Source organism: Muscardinus avellanarius, assembly GCF_963383645.1.
Source record: "Muscardinus avellanarius genome assembly, chromosome: 1".
Classification (NCBI taxonomy): domain Eukaryota; kingdom Metazoa; phylum Chordata; class Mammalia; order Rodentia; family Gliridae; genus Muscardinus; species Muscardinus avellanarius.
In genome coordinates this window covers 201,889,653-201,912,236 of record NC_137786.1, presented here as the reverse complement: position 1 = coordinate 201,912,236, position 22,584 = coordinate 201,889,653, and the positions used below count along the sequence as shown (strand labels likewise).

The window sequence follows — 22,584 nt, the reverse complement described above, 5'->3', positions numbered from 1 at the left end:
ATTATTACTTGCAGTCCTTATATACAAGTGATTATATACAGCTTCATACTTTAATATGCTTTCAAATTCATTTTGTAAGAAAGAGATTGGAACAGTTGAAAGAATTTGTATGTAAATCAATGAAGCTCTTCTGATAGTCTCCAGTAACCAAATTTCATTGATCTTTTCTGTTATCAGTAGTCCTTGAGAGAAATGATTATCTGACAGTTAACCCTGAATTTTCTTAGACCTTGCTTTATTAGAAAATTAATAAAAATTTTTATAATGCAATAGCTTACCTTCTTTATCTCCTTTACCACCTATTTTATTTCAGTTAAACTGCTACAAAACAGTTAAATAGTTGAATAATTTATACATTATTAGGCAGCTGAAATATTACTAGCTTTTTTATATATACTATTTTTAATTATAAGAACTTAGAATAATTTTCTCTGTTAGAGTAAGTTTATCCTTTACTTTTGGACAACATTCAAATTCAGCTTTCATTTGGAACAATCCTAGAGACATGCAAAGCATTCTGACCACTGTTTTCTCTTAGAAACATTATTTCTGTAGTACCTGTTTCCCTCATAATCACCTCAAATAATTTTATGTTTTCATTAAAGGGGTATCAACGCAACTGGCAATTGTTTTGACTTCTAACAGGTCAAGTGTCAGCTTTCCTTTGCAAATACTTAAGATGCTCAACTTATAAGTGAAAAGATTTATTTTGGCTCACAGTTGTGGAGATTTCAGTTTGTAGTCAGTTGACCACATGTTTGGGGCCTATGATGAAGCAGTACCTTATGGGAGGGGAACTAAATCTTTCACCTCATGCCTATATGGGAGTATAAAAAGGATAAGGAAGGTGCTGGAATCTTACTTTCTTCTTTAACCACATACAGTGACCAGAAGATCTCCCACTCTGCTCTACCTCTTTATTCAATTGCATGTGAGAAGGAGAGATCAAATCTTGTTATGTTTTACAGGCTGGTTTAAAACTCTTGGCCTTAAGGGATCCACCTGCCTTAGCCTCCAGAGTGGCTGGGACTACTGGCTTGTACCACAGAGCCCTGGTTAAGCCCCACCATAAAGTTTTTCACCACCTTCCAATAGCACCAAGCTGAGGAACAAGCCTTAAATACATGAGTCTTTGGGGTCCTTAAGAAATTGAGGATAGGAGCTTGGAGTAGTGGCACATGTTTGTAATCCCAGTACTTCAGAGGCTGTGACAGGAGGATCTCAAGTTAATAGCCAGCCTCCGCTACTTACTGAGGCCCTCTGCAACTTAGTGAGACCCTATTTCAAAATAAAAGAGTAAAATAGGGCTTGGTGTATAGCTTGGAGGTAGAATGTCCCTCAATTCAATCCCCAGTACTGAAAATAAAAAGGAAAAAAAATAAATTACGGATAGGGATGTGGTTCCCTGGTAGAACTCACACCTAGCATGTGTACTGACCTTGATGGGATACTTAGGTTCTTACTTGCCTTCCACACACAAACACAGAAAAATGATACAAAGTGTCCCATAGACCTCTAAGTCTTTTTCATATATTCTCAACTTTAAAAATTGTTTCCAGTACTCTTAATATCAGATTTTGCTTTAGGTTTTTCTTTTCTTTTTTGTTTTGTTTTGTTTTGTTTTTTGGTGGTACTGGGGGTGGAACCCAGGGGGTTTCTACCTTTGGGCTATAATTCCAGACCTATTTTATATTTTATTTAGAAACAGGGTCTCACTAAGTTGCTGAGAGCCTCACTAAATAGCTAAGGCTGGCTTCAAACCTGTGTGATCCTCCTGTCTTAGCCTCCCAAGCACTGGGATTACAAGTGTGCCCCACCACACCCAGCTCGGTTGATTTTTTTAAATAGCAACAGTTTTAGTTTATTGCTCTTTTAAAAATAAAATGTGAGCTGGGCGTGGTGGCGCACGCTTGTAATCCCCGCGCTTGGGAGGCAGAGACAGGATCGCGCAGGTTCGAAGCCAGTGGCACGCGCTGGTTTAGGAGACCCTGTTTCCAAATTTAAAAAAAATGTTAAAATAGGTCTGGGAGTGTAGCCCGGAGGTAGAAGGGCTTCCAGGAACCCCAGTACCACCAAAAATAAAAAATAAAAAATAAAATGTGCTTTCCAGTTAATTTCATTAAATTTTATCCCCATTGTCTCCTATTTTATAATTCAAGATTTATTTACGACAACAAGATAAAACTGCAAGCATCAATCAAAATGTTCGAATTGCTAAAATGTCACTCATTGACCTGGCAGGGTCTGAGCGTGCCAGTGCTACCAGTACTAAAGGGACCCGCTTTGTAGAAGGCACAAATATTAATAAATCACTTTTAGCTCTGGGGAATGTCATCAATGCCTTAGCAGATACAAAGGTATGTACTATATGTTTGTTAAGTATTTTGAAATATTGAAATGTGACTTCTTGAAAGATACTATTTACTATAACTTTATTTTAAAGTTCTCTTACAAATCAAATTTCCAGAATGTATCGATATTTTTTAGAAACATCATACACTCAGAATACCTGAACTATCAATACTGAAGTTTTTGTAGGTTTTGTTGTGATACTGCATTATTTATAATTTCTAATATTATAAATCAGAATTACTTTAGTAAATAGTAAAGAATAAGCTAGATGTGATAGTGTTCACTTATAATCCCAGTACTTGGGAGACTGTGACAAGAGAATCAAAGATTTTAGGCCAATCTTGACAATTTAGCAAGACCTTCAGCAACTTAGCAAGATACTGTTTCAAAATAGAAAATAAAATAGAACTAGGGTGAGGTTCAGAGGTACAGTGACCCTGCGATCAATCTCCACTACTAAAAAAATAAAAAGTAAAGGATATCATGGCTGGCTTCAAACCTGCGTGATCCTCCTGTCTCCGCCTCCCAAGCAAGGGGATTAGAAACGTGCACCACCACACCCAGCAGCAATAAGTCTTTTATATTTGAAATTAAAATCTCAAACATGTAAGCAGACAGCATGATATAAAGTTGGATTTTGTAAAGTGAAGCAATTCATAGTACAGGATATTTGCCACGTGTACTACTAATACTTGATTTGAGTCATTTATGAGTCTTATGTTTAGTGCATCGGCAATATGCATTTCATACTTTTTGGAAAAGACTATTGTGGTGAAAAACATTATTACTAGTAGTTGAAAGATCTAAAATTTGTATAAAATCAGAATAGAGCCAAGCAAAGTGGCACACGCTTGTAATCTCAGTACTTTGGGGGATGAAATAGGAGAATCACTGGTTTGTGGCCAGCCTCAGCAACTTAGGGACACTCTCTGCAATTAGGACTGCGAATTATCAGCTTTTTAGCCTCAGGAAAGTCACTTGACTCTGCTTCAATTTAATTTTTTTTCTCATATGAAAAATACACATTGGACTAACATAGGTTGCTTTTAGCTTATCATTTTAATCAGTGTGTTTCTATATAGGAGGGAATTGAAGAAGGGCTAAATGAGTGATGTGTGCATGTATGCCTCTACCATTTTGTACCTCATTGAGATGTATGACTACAATGCACCAAAAAAAAAAAAAAAAAAAGTTGAAAGACCCTGTTTCATAAATAAAAGAATAAAATGAAGCTGGAGGTATATCTTAGAGCTAGAATTCCCCCGGGCTCCATTCCTAGTACCATGGAAAAAAAAAAAAAAATAGAAGAGCTAGTCATGGTGGTGCATGCCTGTAATCCCAGTAGAGTCACCCCAACTTAGTGAAATTTGGTGAGGCCCTGTTTCAAAATAAAAAGTTAAATACAGGTGGGTATAGAGCTTAGAAGCAGAATGCCCCTGGGTTCACTCTCCAGTACCACAAAAATATTTTATATTTTTTTTATTTGGAAACAGGGTCTCAAGCCAGTGAGACTGGCTTTGAACCTGAGCAGTCCTCCTGTCTCCACCTCCTAAGCACAGGGATTACAAGCGTGCGCCACCACGCCTGGCGTAAAAATTTAAATATTATCAAATAGACATTTTATTTTCAAATAGTTTGGATTTGCATAAAATTTGCTAAGGTTATACACAAATTTTGTTCAATAATACCCTATACTTGTTTTCCCCTATTGTGAGCTATTTTTTTGTTTGTTTTTAAACAGCAAGACAACTTCTCCCTTTGCTAACCAGGCCTAGGCTCTGAATTACAACCCTAATGTTATAGCCTCCTGAATAGCTGGGATTACCGGTGCCCCACCTCACCTAGTCCTATTGATAACTTTTTGCATTGATACAACACAAATAATGAACCAGTGTCAATAGATTTTTTGTTGTGAACTAAGGTTCATACTTCATGAAATTTATATATATATAATGTTAAGTAGGATTTTTGTTTTATATATTTACTGAATAGTCCTATAAGCTTCATTATCATTTCAATTACCAATTATATCATTAGTCTGGGCAAAGTCAGGCAGGGCTTAGTTATAGTGAAGTAGTAGTGAGTTTGCATTTAAATGTGGAAAATGGCATAAGAATTCTTTTTTTGTTCTTTCAGAAAAAGAATCAGCATGTTCCTTACAGAAATAGTAAGCTTACTCGCTTGTTAAAGGATTCTCTTGGAGGGAACTGTCAAACTATAATGATAGCTGCTGTTAGTCCTTCCTCTTTATTCTACGATGACACATATAACACTCTTAAGTATGCTAACCGTGCAAAGGATATTAAATCTTCTGTAAGTATGTTTACTTTGCTTTTCTTGTGAGGGCACTGAGTGCATGGTATTTTTGTAATTCTAATAAAAGTATTCATTGGGCTGTGCTTATTAGGATATTAGGCAACTGAGAGGTAAAAATCTTTTTACCTATCTTGTTAATTGAACATGAAGTTAAAACTTTAACCATCCTTATAGTGTATATTATGGATATTATTATTCAATCTTCCAGGTCCTTAGGTGCTTCAGTGCCTCTCTTCCCAACCTTTTTCATGATGGGCTTTATCACATTTGTTGCCAATAAAGATAATGCTGTTCTTTAGCTGAGCATCAATGCTTTCTACCTGAAAACCTTGGACATTTAGTTAATTTCTTCACGGCTTAGTTACTTCATCTATAAAACAGCTATAATATCTGCCTTAGTTCATGTATTGATTTGCCAATTTCTTTGTAGGTCAAGAAATATAGTGATGATTTGGCTAGGTCAGATATTTTTTGCCACAGGTTTGGATTAATTTAAAAAAAATAAAGCAAGTCAAAACCAAAGTATATTTAAAATGATAGGATCTCAGGTTTAAAAAGCCCTAGGAGGCTGAGAGTAGTGCTGCACACTTGTAATCCCAGTGCTTGGGAGGCTGAGACAAAAGCATTGCACAGGTTCGAAGCCAGCCTCAGCTACTTAGTGAGGCTTATCTAATAGGTCTGGGAGTATAGCCAGGAGGTAGAAAGCCCCTGGTTTCCGTTCCCAGCACCACACACAAAAGCTGTAAGAGTCAAATTGATGTGATGACTGCTCCCTTTATTTTTCTGAAGATGAGCCATTTGTTGTCATCTTAAATGTTTATATTTTTATGTATTATTTATAAAAGTTCATACATATGAATATACAAGGGTTTATTTATTTATTCTTTTGTACTGATTTTTGAATCCAGGGCATGGTTCTACCACTGAACTATGCCACCATCCCTGTTTTATTTTTTAGTTTGAAACCGGGTCTAAGTAAGTTGTTGAGGCTGTCCTCACATCTGTGTGCTTCCTGTCTTGACCTGGGATTACAGGCATGCACAACCACACCTGGCATACAAGGCCTTTTCACATGCATTCTTCATGTAATCCTATTCTAACCCATTGCGAAAGGCATTTCTAGATTCACTTGATAGTTGTGTAAACTAATCCTCAGTTGTTTAAGTGAGAAATGGAGCATTAAAATCAAATATTTGAACTTAATATACCTAATATTCTCTCTACTGTTTCTATATACCAAAGGGCTTACAGTAATTGAAGGATAAAATATAAATAAAAACTTAGTAAAAACTAGTTGAACTGATTAATAGATTGAACATAAAATTATCTCTGAACTTTTTAAAAGTTAGAGGTAAAAGAGGCAATTTTTACATGTTGAATGCATGCTTAAAAGTCTTTTCTCATGAGGCAATTTTATGTATATTATTAATATGTTCAACATATACTCTTGGCACAGTTTTTAAACATGAACATAATTAATCATTGATTGTTACATAATCATAATTGTCATAAAATTAGAATTGATATTTCTGAATTAATGAGATATAATGCCTTTTATGTATGTAACCATGTGATTATTATCTCTGCATACATAATCATATTTTCTATGTTTTAACAGTTGAAGAGTAATGTTCTTAATCTCAACAATCATATATCTCAATATGTAAAGATATGTAATGAGCAGAAGGCAGAGGTATGTCTACTGTTTATACTATTATGCTAATCTCCCTATGTTTCTCATTTATAGGATTCTTCTAATTGTCAGAAACGTTATTTCACTTCCTACTAAGTTGAAATCTGGCTTATTCCCTTATTTTCCACAAATAATATTTTGTTGTGGTCATGCATAATGAGGACAAATAACTTGTTTTAGATTTTAACTATTTTCTCTCTACTAGATTTTAATGTTGAAAGAAAAACTTAAGGTTTATGAAGAACAGAAAGTGTTTTCTGATAAAAATGACAAAGCAAAGTTAATGATTTCAAACTCTCAAGAAAAAGAAATTGAAAGGTAAAAATAACATTGAAATCTCATTTTCCTCAGCTACTTAGGCCCTTTGCAACTTAGTGAGACCCTGTTTCAAAAATAAAAAGACTAAAAAGTAGGGCTGGGGGTATAGCTTGGAAGTAGAATACCCCTGGGTTCCATCCCTAGTAACACACACACACACAATCTCATTTTTGTGAAATTTTTTGTTTTAATATTTAGTCAGATATACAAACACATACACACACTCAACTGACTTAAAAAAAAAACACTGATTATTCATTATATTGTATACTTTATACATCAGATATTTTTGGTGTTGATTTTATAGATAATGAGAAAACCAGAATTTAATATGTAGGAGATGAAGCTAATTGTGTCATCTGTGAAGCTTGTATATTTTCTGTGGTGCTTTTTTTTATTCTCCTGGCTTTATCATTATTTCTGTTATTGGTCTGCAAATCTACCTGTTCTCCTTTCTTTTACTGATTCTATGTAACTATTAATCCACTTATTAAGTTTAAATTATTAACTATTTGAATGGTATTTCTAAATGATATAAATTGATAGAGATGTGTTTATTTTCAAAATTGACCCATTGTCTTCATTGAGCTACTCCAAGATTTACATTTCTTGATCTAGGATCCCAGTGGGTCAACTTGGAAAATTATCATAATTGCTTAAGGAAAAAAATTTTTTGAGCATTATATTATTAAATGTTTTTTTCTTTCTTTACTACTCCCAGTTTATTTTTATAAATGGCTTTGTGGACTTTGATGATTTTTAGATACATATTAATTTCATCTAATCTCTATAATAATTTTAAGTATTGTTAAGGGAATTATTGTTTCCTCACAGATATGAACAAGAAATAACACATCTTTTAAATCTAATCCTTGTATTTCCGTACTATTTTACTTTGCAAACATAAGAAATTATTACAACAGTTAGTTTTATCACTGACAAGAGCCTGTCTTTTATATAACATAAGGTTGACCTATATTATAACAATATAATGCAAGAACTTTGTTAATGTTGGAGGTTTGTAATATGTTTATTTTCTATTAATCCTTACTGCATTAGCCATATTATGGTTTTTGGTTTTTTTCATAATGAATAATTATAAAACTTGCGACTGTGCAAAAAAATTGTGTTAGTTTAATCCATTGTGTACCACCTTAAAAATTGGTACAAATTTTTGTTTTGTAGTTAACTTGAACATTTTAAGTGACTAGCAAGTGGTCAATCCCTTAGGACTGTTTTTGATTTTAAAGAGCTTTTTGGAAGCCACTGATACTAATTTCCTTCTATCATACTCAGTAAATATCACCAAGTAAAATGTCTAGACTACAAAAATATAAAACTGACATATAACTAACTTTGTCCTTTAGTAAAAAGTTACAGAAAACTAAGAAATTATCATTGGATATAACCTCAGATAATTTATCATTTCATTTACTGGCATTAGCATTGATGTAATATAATACAGTGAAATCACAATGTCCATACATATTCCCTATAAAATATTTATCAGTTTGACAAAACTACAGGAAAGTCAATGTATTGTGGCTTATATTCATTCCCAGTAGAATTTCATTAAAAACTACTGACGTAAATTGGCAGTATTTTTACCACATACACTTACAAATATACCTAAAATTCTGGCCAAAGAACATTTATTTTTGAACATACTTGATTTTATTTTAAAGACTTTCCAGTTAAGTTTTCTTTGAGATTTGTGCCAGTATGTAACTGTTTATACAGCTACTGTATGTCAGAACTAATCTGACTTAAAAGCACAAATTTATTTTTATAAAATTAATATATTATTTGACCAGTGTTCCACTGACCCTGGAAGGTGCAGGATTGCAGGTTCCTTTTAGAGTTTTCATAGGAGTTAATCAGAATGAAGTCTCCCAAACTTTGATTTTTAAGATGTATATTGCCCTTTGGAGGAAGTAAGCTCTAGTGGCTTTTCTAGGTTTACCTCATTGTAAACTTGAATGTTTTGGGTCCTGGCAGTGTCAGTTGACTCTAAGCCAGGCTGTAGGGGGTACCTAACCGTATGGTGTGTTTTCACTATAACAAATTCTGAAGCTAAAAACTGGATCTCTCTCACTTTCCCCAGGGGGCCATGGAGGCACCATATGATTATGCCTCTTACTGCTTACTTCTTCATATTGAGCCAACAGCAAAACAACACACAATGCTGTTTGCTAATGGAAACTTGCGAGTAAGCATAGTACAGATCCAAAAACATGAAATGTTTTATATTTACTAAGCAACTGGATTACCTGTAGATACAAGCATAGACAAATACATTATGTAACTATTACCTAGGCGTTGTAATAACTATATTTTTTATTTCATTTGGTGAAGAGAGAGAGGAGCCTAACTTAGAAATGAAACTATTACCATTACCCCTTTCTAAACATTTTATAATAAAAACATTCTAATTCACTTGCTGCATATCATTGAGTAAATTTCGTTCAGTGGTATATGTTACTTCGTTCGTTCATTTCCTTAAAGCTTGTATGATTTACCAGTAAATTAATGAAATTCCATAATGTTTTATTTTTGGTAGATTTCACGAAATTCTGAACTGCTTGTTCCAGAATCGAGAAGAAATCAGACAGGAATATCTGAAATTAGAAATGTTACTTAAAGAAAATGAACTTAAGTCATTCTATCAACAACAATGCCATAAACAAATAGAAATGATGTGTTCTGAAGACAAAGTAGAAAAGGTACTTAACATTTTTTTTCCTTACATGTGTGCTTTTGTATTTTGAGAATTGAACCCAGGCACATTCTACCTCTTAGCTATATCCTCAGCCATATCTTACCTTTTGTTTTACTGAAAAAATATGTCACTAAGTGTTTGCTCACTGCCCTTAAACCTAAAATCCTCTCATCTTCCCAAGTACCAAGATTAGAGGCCTACCAGCCACCACACCCGGCCAATTTTATAATTAAATTTCTAGATTTCAGAAACAAAAAGGAAACCAAGAAAACAATCTCAGTTGCAGCTATTGCTTTTCTGAGGGTTTATGGAAACTGAAGGAGATTTAATTACCACAGGTGAGGCAGAAGAAACAGCTTATCAAATGCAGTCAATGGCTTATAATTTAAACCAACTGAAGGGTTTTTTTTTTAAATCTGTTTTAATTATTGTGTTTAAAATACAATATAGCTCAGCTATCTCCCTTGCTCACATATAGACTGTTTCCACTACCCTGCCTTCAGTGTGTCCCACTATTTAGGTAAGTCACCCAAGGGAAAGAGTGAGTTCTAAGTAAGAGCTCCCATATAATGCCGGGAACTTCAGAGATCTATAGCCTTTATCTTGAGGAAAATAGGGGTTGTTCTAAAGAAGGAAAAAAGTTCTTGCCAGCCAGCACTGGACAGGGGGTAAGGAAAAGAGTCTTAGAGGTTTGAATTTTAATAACCATGTATTTTGTCAAGAAAACCCCTAAAGTTGAAATGTTAATATATGAAATGATGTAAAACCAGTGATATATCTGGGAAACCTGAAAAAGTAAATACAAGATCAGCCTAAAGAAATAAACCCTCAACCCTGGCCTCTAGTGCATTCACAGTCCAGTATTATAAAGAATTTGGTGAAACACTTCACCACTATCAAGAATCCACAGACTTAGCAAATATGACAGAATCCCCAAAATTTCAGATACTATGCAAATTTTATAGACACTATAAATATAAAGTCATAAAATAAGGAATGGAAAATAAAAGATAAAGACGCTACAAGAAAAGGATGCTCAGCTCTAATGGGCCAAAAAGAATTTGTTTTCAGAAATTATATTTTTGTTAAATAAACTTAAAACCTCACTTTATAGATACAATGTCAGGCAATAGTTAAACACCTTACATACATCAACTCAATTCTTAGGAAATTTGTGAGGTATTTAATATTTTCATAATCAAGATGAGGAAACCTAAGCATTATTTTGTTCAAAGTCGCACAAGCTCATAGGTAGCTAAACTATGACTTAAATTCTAGCAAGGTAATTTTAGAGCCTAGGCTTTTTTCCCTGTGCTTTTGTTTGTTTGTTTAATGTTAGATACAGCAGAAGAGAAAATCAAGGAACTACAATATAGATCTGAGAATCATACCATATGTGTAGAGAGTTAACACATGTGGACAAGATGAGTAGGTAAAGGATAGACATAGAATAGGCAGAGTATATTTGTAGGACAATATGTATAGAAGTAGATAACTAATGACTTTTTGCCAGTACCCATAGTAGAATTCACTGATGGACTATCATAATCTTTCTGAATCGTATATCAGCCAGAGCTAACCACTATGAATAGAGGATTTACCATATGATATGAAACACATTTGCCATATTGGGAATTATTAGCAACAGATTAAAAAGATAGGATAGTGGGACATTTTATAAAAACGTTGGTTGCCAGGAATTTAGAATCTTTTTGTATCAAAAGACAGTCTTTGAAGTATTATCAGGCCTTAGAATCAGTGCCGGTTTTTAAACAAGTGAAGGTACTATTCAGTTCAGTTAATAATCTTGATCTATTTAATTCAAAACTAATAAGGAACATTTTTTTTTATTTTGTCTTCATTCTGCCAATGAATTTTGAATATGGATGCCTAAAATGACCAGGACATCAAGTAACAAAATATATTTGACTTGTTTCTTTTTTATTTTTCTTTTCCATATTACTCTTGTTTGTATATGTCCCCATTTTTTATAAGACTAGGTAAGCAATATAGATAAAAACTTTTACATTATTGATTATAGTTAAGCCATTAAGAAACAGGAAGACATCTAGAGACTGAGTTGTTTTATTTTGTTTTTACACAGAAATCAAACTGTAATCTTATAAACTGCTTTCTAAAGCAAAGAATTTTTTATATTTTGGACCCTCTCCTAAAAGCAGTTTATTATCAAAAGTGCTGAAAGAATCTCATAACACTGATTCAGCTATAAATAGTTCTGGAGTATGTAAACTGAGATGATTACTAAAGTAGAGCTTCTTAGTAGTTTTATGACCACATAAAAGATAACCTGCAAAATTACTTTTAATGAAAAAAGAATGAGTCTACCATATTAGTAACAATAACACCTAAAATTTTAGAAATATATGTTTGTTCTCAAGATTTCTGTGTTTCAAACCTAAATGAGAAACTTTTTGCTTTAATTTCAATATTTAATATGCATGTTTGAAAATATGTTCAAAGAATCATAAAAGATGCATTTGGCCGACCTTAATAGTAAAAAGGCAAAAACATACTTTTGGGTTTTTCAGTTAGGATCTTTCTGGCATTAAATATTGCTCCCTTAAGACCTAGAGATCACTACTTGTTCTGGTATCAGAGTTCCTATATTTATAAATGTTAGAGAAAAATAAAGGTCATTTAATATGGCTACCTACATTTTTTTAGATGAGCTGACTAAAACCCACTGAGATAACTTGCCTGAGTTTCACACCACCTGAATAATAGAAGAAAGTCAAATTACATATCCCACTATCTATTAGAGTAGTTTCTCTAAACTTCAACTTTCAGGATCCCTTTCTACCTTTAAAAATTATTTTGGATTTCAAAGACCTTTTGTTTAGATGAATTCCATCTACCAGTTTTGCTATTAGAAATCAAAAGAAGGGCTAGGATTGCAGCTCAGTGGTAGAGCACTGCCAAGCATGTGCAAGGCCCTGGGTTCAATTCTGTCCTAGAAAAGGGGGAGAGGGGGTAGAAACTGAGATTCACAAAGAAAATATGTATTCATTCATTTAAAAACAAAATGTATTGGTGGGCATGGTGGCACATGCTTGTAATCTCCATACTTGGGAGGCTGAGACAAGAGGATCACACAGGTTTGAAGTCAGCCTTAGCTACTTAGTGAGGCTCTCGGCAACTTAGACCGTGTTTCCAAATAAAACATAAAATAGTTCTGGGAGTGTAGCCCGTAGAAGAAAGCCCCTGGGTTCCACCTCCAGTACCACCAATATATATATATATATATATATTGGATGTGGTAGTGCACACCTGTAATACTAGTGCATGGGAGGCCAAGGCAGCAGGATTGCAGATTCAAGGCCATCCCCAACTTAGCAAGACTCTTTTTCAAAATAAAAAGGCCTGGAGGTGTACCTCCGAGTCAGAATGCCCCTGTGTTCAAACCCTCAATACCTAAACAAACAAACAGCAAATGTGATGTACTCAATACCTAAACAAACAAACAGCAAATGTGATGTACTCAGTGCATAATATAAATAACATTTTTTGAAAAATAGCTAATTTTCTAAAAGGATAGTGAGAAGTATGGCATCGTTTTTTACATTGTTACAAATCTCCGTATGCCTGGATCTTCATGTCAGCTATATTCTCATATTTGCTTCTTTGTTATTCTGTTGTGATATAACATATCATTTAGCCTCTAGAAAATTATCCTATACAGTATATACATGAATAAGAAAAGGGCTAGTGACACTTAGTGTTATGAAAATAGTTTTGACTTTGTGAGCCTCCTGAAAAGATCTCTGATCTTTAGATAAGTATTGCAGGGATATTTGTCAGCCTGCATTATACTCTACCATAACATTATATATAGCCTTTTATCATATTTTTATTTCCTGGCAGTTTGGGTGTTACATTTTGTTTTATTTTTTCCTCATCTTCTCAAATGCCCCTTTTTTGTTCTTTTATTGTCTAGGTTGTTTGTTTTGTTTTTGATAATATTCTTACCTTGACAAAGATTTTGAGATATTATAACTAACAAAAAAAATTACAATAGAGTCAAGAACCTTTGGCAGAATGTCAATGCCTATTAGCCATTTTTCTTTGATCATTTGACTCCATCCTGAAGTAGAGTCTTCTCTTTGACTGTTATATTTCCCTTGAAGGGAAGGTCCAGAAAAATACATGGATAGGATTTGTCTGGCTTAATGATAGACTCATTTACCTGACCCTAAGTTCTGTATAACCTCATATTCTCCATTCATATGCATCTAAATTTTAACAATATTTGTTGTAAAAATTAGATGAGTTTATCACCAGCGAGAGTGAGATCTTTGACCAAGTTTCAAATCTAGTTTTTGCTTAATTTTTATCTTACCCCACTCCTACCATGCTTCCTAAGAAGTAAATGCTTCTTAAACTCTGTGGTAATGTATTGCTTTGGGTATATCTATCATCTGATAATGACTAAATTCAGTATCTGCTGGGAAATAGTCCTGACAGATCAAGCTGTTCTGACCCACAGTTCCTATTATAGTGTATGAGACCCTTGGAGTAAGAAACTAAAAGATCTTCTTTGATCTTAAATCATCTACATTAAACACCAAAAATAATCACAATATTCATTATGGGACCTGAACCAACCATCACGCAAGATTAGATACTGATAAACAGTCTGATATGAACTCTTTTCTCTATCAGTTATATCAGCCAATTTCAAGTCTTATAAGCAAAACCAGAGTGATAGAACAGTTCATTTCTTCACATCATTTAAAGCAGAGAAAAGACAAGAGTATGATATGCATCTGCTTTGATTTTATGTAAAGAAATCATGGAATTTATTTGACCTTGTATGCAATTTAAAAATACATCATACTGAAGGGATTGTATTTTAGCACACACAAAAAACGTTACAGTATTTGATTTGTCCATTATATTTCTTAAAGCCATAAACTCTCAACATGTAATTTTATAAAAAATGACTCACAACTCAATTTTCCATTTTCCTCCAAGCAGTAGTATTGTGACATTTGAAAGAGAAATAATTTTAAATACAAAATCATAGCTTAATTTAATGACCTACACTAACATTTATAGGAAAATATGCTACTTTGGTAACATATATCAAATATCATAAAAATTAGGTGGATTATTACGTGTGTTGTGTTTCAGGCCACTTGCAAACGAGATCATAGAATAGCAATGCTGAAAACTCGTCGCTGTTACCTGGAGAAAAAGAGAGAGGAGGAGTTGAAGCAATTTGATGAAAATACTAAGTGGCTTCATCGTGTAGAAAATGAAATGGGACTCTTAGGTCAAAATGGTCATATTCCAAAGGTACGGATATGTTTGTATATTCAGATTTAACTTGTAAAACATTATCTTTCTTGTTGAATAAATCTTTCATAAGACAACTATTATCCCATTTTTCTGAGATGTAGTTGATTCATTTTACTGTTTTAAACTGAATATATCTTCTGCTCACTCTCTGTTTTGCCCTCTCTATAATTTCAGAACAGTAAAGTTACTTTTAAATGTTAAAGTTACTTTTAAATGTTATTATTCTTAAGCATTTACATCTTTTTATGAGGTAGCTCTAAAGTTAGAATAAAGTGATTCTGTTTTAACTATTTGAGAATTCATCATGTAGGTCATTTGTTTTAAGTGTATTTTGTACAAAAATAATTTTAAAGGAGGTTATTATTAATTGTATTATGGCTAAAGAGTGATTTGAAGGGGTGTGTGTGTGTGTGTGTGTGTGTGTGTGTGTGTGTGTGTTTGTGTGTGTAGCTAAAGATATTCTACATTAGAATGCCAAAAGGTTTTATTTTTAAAGTGTAGTGATGAATTATGGCTTTACTACCATAATATTAGTAACCTGGCGTTTTGTATTTTTACCAGTTTAGTCAATATTTTGCTCCCTTAGCACTATGTCCTGAAAGTGTGCGGTTCCATTATGTCATCACTGTCATCACTTTGCTTTTCATCTCATGATTATAATATTACTATTTCATCTCTAGTCTCAAGTTCACACCTACACCAGCGAAGAGAACAGAATTTGTGTGTGTGGTAGGTGGGGGGCGGGGTGTCTGTGACTGAAGAGCAAAGATCTTTCCAGAAATTCTGAAAAGACTATCCATTGACAAGGATTATGTAACATACCTATCACTAAGGGATTAGTGGCAAGATAACTAAGGGATTCTGGAAAGATACATTTTTCCTGAATATATTATTATCCTAAACAAAATTAGATATCTCCTTTTTTGTTTATTTGCTTTTGTGTGTGTGTTTTTTGTGTTCTGGGGATTGAACCCAGGGGCATTCTACCTCTGAGCTTCACCTCAGACCAATTTTTTTAAATTTAGAAACACTGTCTTGTTACACTGCCCAGGCTAGCTTCAAATCTGCAGTCCTTTATCTCTGCCTCCCAAGTACTGGGATTTCATATATGTGCCACTGCCATTCCCAACTTAGAAGAGCACCAGACTGAAAATAGAGGTGAACTAACGTATTTAGTAATAAATGCTAGAGTTTTTTAATATTCAGAGGTATTACCCAATACATCACGAGTAGAAGATTGGATTCTCTGATTGGCCAGCATTGGTTATAAATGTTTTATAAATACCATTAAATTGGCTGGGCGTGGTGGCGCGCACTTCTAATCCCCACGCTTGGAAGGTGGAGACAGGAGGATTGCGCAGGTTCGAAGCCAGCCTGCTGGCGTAAGAGACCCTGTTTCAAAAATATAAAATAGGTCTGGGAGTGTAGCCCAGAGGTAGAAGGGCTTCCAGGAACCCCAGTACCATCACTAAAAAATAAATAAATAAATAAATAAATAAATAAATACCATTAAATTGACAAGAAAAGAACAAATGCTTTTGGAATTAAGGCTTAGACAGGACTGCAGATAGGAGATTAGCAGAAAAACTCAGTGGAAGTTTGGAGTACTGAAAAAAAACAGTAAGGATCAAATGACCTGTTTTGTAATGAGAAAGGCAAAGACAAATAGAAACAATCACTTAATTATTGGCCAACAACTTGTTCTACATCTCAGTCATTCAGTTTCTTGTTAATAGCCTAACAGCCAGTGAATTCGTTATGTTAGGACACTAAATATAGAACACATTTTAGTTATATTTTTCAGTAATATGTCAATTTATGAAGTATTTTAAAATATCCCCCCCCCCCCACAAAGAGGATGTAAATACTGGGAAGAGTCTTTGGAGTTTGAGTGTTTAGTAATTCTGATAATTATTGTTTCTTTGAATACCAACTCAAACACTAATTATATGACTTTGGAAAATTGTTTAATATTGATGTCTTAATATCGCATTTTGTAAATATATTTGACACACTATGAGCTTAATGGAAATTTTGTATTTCAAGGGCTAAAGGCATTTAACAAATAATAATGGTTGATAAATAATAATTTATCATTCTACGTAATAATAATGTAAATACCTGTAGCCAAAACATAAACAGGAAGACTACATACGACAAAGGTGTTTGGATTATATAATGCATTTTCAGTGTCTATTCTAGGATAGTGGTTCTGACCTTTATAAAATCCCTGAAGCCTTGGAGAATTTCATTAAAGCCATGTATATCTTCCTCCAGGTAGAAGATTGGGCTGGTCAAATTCATATAATTTACTATACATTTTTATTGATTTAAGTTTTATGAAGCACTTCCATTGATATGCTAAAAATATTTGTCTTAGAAAATAAATCACATTTTAAAGATATATCCATCTTATAATGAAGTAATAACTTAAAATATTAAGAATAAAGAGACAAAGAATTGTAATAGCTTGGAATAGTTGTCCTGGCTTAGAAAAAGTAACTTCTGGAATTCCATGCTAGATCTGAATTATCTAAAACTATATTCTTATCTTGAAATACAACAGCTTCCATCATAGTAACTGTGAGAGTGCCAAAACTAAGTTCTGGATAAAACATTTTCAAATAAAACAGCTGATGACCCTGAGAAAATGAGTTTTTCATTAGGTACACATGAGCTGATTCTCTGAGATAGGTATTAGATATTAAATGTTAACCGTATTTATTCCCCATGTTATTTGATTATCTGGAGATGCTCTCTATTTAAAGAGATCTTACTCTCAAGATTTTCTAAAGTACACAAAATTATAAATATTTTGGTTAGACTTTCACCTCAGTAAAAAATAACTATTTAAAATTCTTCAGTTTTCTTTATTACTACTACTTATGACTATAATATTCTCATGAATTGGCCCTTATATAGGGTAAAGACTTTCATGAAGAGTCAAATAAAACTTTGAGTATGGTAAAATATAGCATAAAATTTACCATTTTCGTGCATTCTTAAAAATTTTATATATTTTTTACTTTAAAATGATACCACTAAAGTTATCTTTTTCAAGAGTATGACATAATTTACATTGTGCTTTTTTTTTTTACAATTAAGCATGTTTATAGCCCAACCCCAACTATAGAAGTACTTGAGAACTTGCTTAGTTTTAAAGAGGCCAAAAAGTCAATTGTAGAAATTTATTAGTATACCTTAATAATAAATTATTTCTATCATTTTATTTCTATTTTGTTTACTTTGTTTATAAAATGTTGCTTGAATTATTTTCACTATTATTTTTTGTTCTGAAAAGCTGCTAAGTTGCTGAGTTTTTTCTACATTGCTTTCATTGTCCTTGAACTCTCCTGTCTCAGCTTCCCAAGTACTGGAATTACAGGCATGAACCACCAACCCACTTAAGTTTTTGTTCTTTTCTGCATTTTACTATAAATACCTTGAAAAAAGACAAAATTACAACTGTTTCATTCCCACTACCCAAATCTTACCTTTCTTTTTCTATAGACGTTTTCACACCTGAAATATCAAGTTATAAGCCATTATTTTCTACGTACTCAGACTGAGGCATAAGTTGATAATGACTTCTCTCTATGCCTCGCTAATTCAGACATCCCCAATACTTGACTACTGCATTTGATTTTTCTGCTTCTGGTCATTGTAGTGCACTCTTTCACCTATAAGCAAAGTTAAATTTTAAAAGATTACCCTGATCTTATTGGTCTTCAGTGCATTCTCCCTAGTATAAACTCTTTATTATGATTTATTAAGTCTAATATGATCTGGTACCTATTATTTCTCAAGTTTATGTCACCTCTCATTATATTCTGTGCTTCAGGGATTACCAGCCTACATCTACTTTCTATAATAGGCTGTGCTCTTCCAATCAGATTCAGTCATTAGTGTGATAAGGCAAGAACAACCTCAAATTTTAACCTTAACCTTAGTTCTTCTGAGATGCCAAACTAGCCAAAAAACATTATTAACTAAGAAGAGTGATTCAAGAAGATAAAGGATCAAAATTATTAAAGGCTATTTATAAGGGAGAATTTTTTTAAGGAGTAAAGATATCTAGCAAACTTTTTTGTGGTACTGGGGTTCCTGGAAGCCCTTCTACCTCTGGGCTACGCTCCCAGACCTATTTTTTTAATATTTTTATTTGGAAACAGGGTCTCTTAAGCCAGCGTGGCTGCCTTCGAACCAGCGCTATCCTCCTGTCTCTGCCTCCCAAGCGCAGGGATTACAAGCGTGCGGCACCACGCCTGGCACAACATTTTTAAACTAATATCATTTTATTTTCTAACTGGAAAGAAACAGACACAGACTAATATAACTGTTAAATATTAGTCAAATAAATTGGACTCCATACATTAGACTTAAGTTAGCATTTGTTTCAAGGCTAAGCCCGTCCTTACAAGTCACATGACTCAAGCCAATGCTCTGAGCGTATCACTCTGGTTCCATAAAAACGGTTGTTAAGCCTGGCATAGTGGCTCAAGCTTGTAATCCCAGCATGTGGGAGGCAGAGACGAGAGTATCACAGTTTGCAGATAGCCTCAGCTACTTAGCGAGGCCCTTCCAACTCAGTGAGACCCTGTTTCAAAAAATAAAAAGACTAAAAAAACTAAGACCGGGAGTGTAGCTCAAGTAAATCCTATTTTTTATATATCTCAGACAATAGAATGGCATTGTTTCTCTGTATAGTCCCACAGACACAGGAAATATTGGAGGAGAAAAAAGAAAAGAAAAACAACTAAGCTTTTACACAATCAATGGTCAATTGTGGATTGTAAACAATTGAAAAGCTAAAATGTATTATGGGAATTTTTCCTTGGAGGAAGTTTCCAAGAATAATTCTATATATGAGAGTGCTGACTACAGCTATTCTAAATGTCAAAAAAAATTTTTACTGTTCATTATATTTACTGCAATTTCCCAATTAAAGATAGTGTTAATATCAATGGATTATCATCATTTATACTTTATGAGATCACTCAGCTGGTTCTTTTGTGTTTAAGGTTTAGTGGGTTTGAGGAAAGATGAATAATTTTAGGTGGATGATCAAAGGACACCTGATCCTAGACGGATGAAACTTATGTATGGGAGTTTACAAAAGACTTTTTCATACTCTTGCCTAGGATAAAACTTATACCAAAAATGGATGTGGGAAAAAAGACATTGTATTGCCTGAGACTCCAGAAAATATACATGTGGCTAAAACACTGAACCAATCTGACATAGTCTATCTAACACAGAGAAACTCTAAATAAAATAAGTGAAATTGATGCTGTCCATCTTAAAAAACATTTCATAGCATAGCCTCCCTTAGGAAGTGACACTTAATCAAGTACCAGTCAGATTAATGTATATTTACAACTTTGTGAACCAGTTGGATACACCAAGAAGACATCATCACAGAAATTTTTTTCTGAATTTCTAGTATTCAGTTTTTGAGGGGACTTAAAACATTATTTAGCTGGTAAGTTATAGACTACATATACCAGAATGTTTATTTTCCAAAATGTTCTTAAACATATATCATATATAAAAAGTGCACACTATTCATACCATTATAAAATAAGTTTGTATTACAGTTGATGTTTTAATATTTTAAAAGGATCTAAAATATATATTTTATTGATTATCTTAGGAACTCAATAAAGATCTTCATTGTCACCATTTACACCTCCAGAATAAAGATTTAAAAGCACAAATTAAACATATGATGGATCTATCTTGCCTTCAAGAACAGCAATACAGGCAGACTGAGGCGTGAGTATATAGGTTTGCCTATTCTAGAATTTTAACAATGTAGACCTGAAGCATAGAAGTTCATTTTTTTTTTACTGCCAGCAAAACTGAGTTTGATCTGATATATGATTTTTATATGTCTGCCAACATCAGAAATATGCAGTAAGAAAACAATGAGAGAATATAGAAGCTTTAGTTCTTTTCCTGGTAATTGATTTTTTTAATCACTTTATAAATTTTCAACTTTTCTTAATTTTTACTTAATATATTCAATGCAGTTTCAAAAATACTAATCTAGTGATACTGTCAGTAACAATTGAACTTGTTAAGTAGGTAGTTGTTAATTATAATTTCAGAATGATTTCTTGTTATTAAAATTGTTATTATCAGGTGTCTGGATTTTTATGTGACACACTTGTATTTACGAGTTTAGGAAGTAATATCTTGGTCATTTAATATTTAAAACATAGAATAGAAAAAGTATAGCTTAATCTTTTTTTGTCACCTTGAATAAGTCTGTCAACTCCAAAAGCATCAATTTGATATATAAAAATAAGTAATTTATCTGAAGCCTTCTGCCCCTCTAAAAATCTATTTGTGCCTTTGTGTTCTCAAAGAGCTATTAATATTCTATATTTTGAGTTAAAGGAAGTCATATTAGTATAGCCATTCTTTAAGCAAGAAAAAGTAAATAAAAACTTCATAAAATATTTTCTGTGGATAGAAGCTCAAATTAATCTCCCCATACTTTCTGTGTATATGCCTGGAACAGGCACAAAATATTTATTTGCTAGCACTTCAAACCACCAACAAGAGTTAAAGTCACCAAAGAAACATTAATTTATTTTAACCATTTCATATTTACTATATCAAACACAGAGATTTATGTAAAAGATAAACTTTTACATTAAAATAGTGGGGGGGGGAGATTATAACTAATGCATTAACTTAGAAAACTGATAATCCAAAGCATCACAGAGGCAGTATAACATAATAGAAAGATCATGAGTTTGGGCCAGTGGAGGACGCTTATAATTCCAGTACTTGGGAGGCTGAGACAGGAAGATCGCAGGTTCACAACAAGCCTCAGCTACTTATTGAGGCTCTCCACAACTTAAAAAATTATGTTTCAGCCAGACTATGAACTAGATAAGACTAAAGATTACATATATCTTCTTTATTACTGCTTCATCGGTATCTGATAGAATACTTGTCTTAGAATAGATATTTAATTAATATTTCTCAAATGAATGAGTGGCTGTTGTTTTGTAATTTTTTAATGTTCAGAAAATACATCATGAAAATACACATGGTGATGCAAGTTTATAGTCCCAGTACTTTGGAGGCTGAGACAGGGGGATCTGGGTTCGTCGCCAGCCTCAGATACTTAGAAAGCTCTTCTGCAACTTACTGAGACCCTGTTTCAAAAATAAAGAATAAAATATAGGACTGGGGGTATAGCTCACAGGTAGAATGCCCCTGGGTTCAATCCTCCATACCACGAAAAGATCATGCGCTTGGGAGTCAATCTTAAATTCTTGTTCATATTAGCAATATAACCTTGCAGAAATTATATAACCTCACTAGGCTTTATTTTTTTCTATGTAAAAATAGATTATAATACAATATAGTATAGTGCCTGTGTCATGAGTCCCTAAGACCACTCCTAGGTTCCTCACTAGGACTCCCAATACTCATATACTTTGAGTTGTACTCAAACCTTTGAGTTACTATATCAAGAAGATACAAAGTAATATCAGCAACAGATAAAGTTACACTGGGCAAAGTCTGGCAGGACAGTTATTGAAGTATCTTATTCTATTGAAGTTACCAGATATATTTGATTCTTCCAACAAAAAGTTGTGACAACACATGTGAAATGTTGTCTTCTTTGGACATTCTTTAGAGATTGAGTGCCTTGAGTTTTTCCTGGGAGCTGATCTTGTAGATACTCTCTGCAGAGGATATAACAAAGGAATGTTGGCTTTGAGCATACAGCACATCATTTGTGCAAAAATTTTAGGCACAATTTCAGTATGAGTCACTCTTGTCATGTCAATTTTGGAAGAGCTGGGGACTTTCAAGGGGCCAACTTCAGGAGCAAACCTTTCTT

At 33.4% G+C, this 22,584-nt stretch overlaps 1 protein-coding gene across 1 annotated transcript in view; it reads left to right on the top strand.

Moving 5' to 3' along the window:
• The window catches only part of KIF18A (kinesin family member 18A), a gene marked incomplete at both ends in the record, with an annotated part of 60,321 nt that overhangs the window by 5,749 nt on the left and 31,988 nt on the right, over positions 1-22,584 (top strand). Inside the window, 7 exons of the mRNA XM_080718055.1 lie at positions 2,160-2,357; positions 4,489-4,665; positions 6,287-6,361; positions 6,567-6,679; positions 9,240-9,402; positions 14,550-14,714; positions 20,371-20,492. Coding sequence (XP_080574181.1) covers positions 2,160-2,357; positions 4,489-4,665; positions 6,287-6,361; positions 6,567-6,679; positions 9,240-9,402; positions 14,550-14,714; positions 20,371-20,492 — 1,013 coding nt within the window. The remainder of the gene's footprint in view (positions 1-2,159; positions 2,358-4,488; positions 4,666-6,286; positions 6,362-6,566; positions 6,680-9,239; positions 9,403-14,549; positions 14,715-20,370; positions 20,493-22,584) is intronic.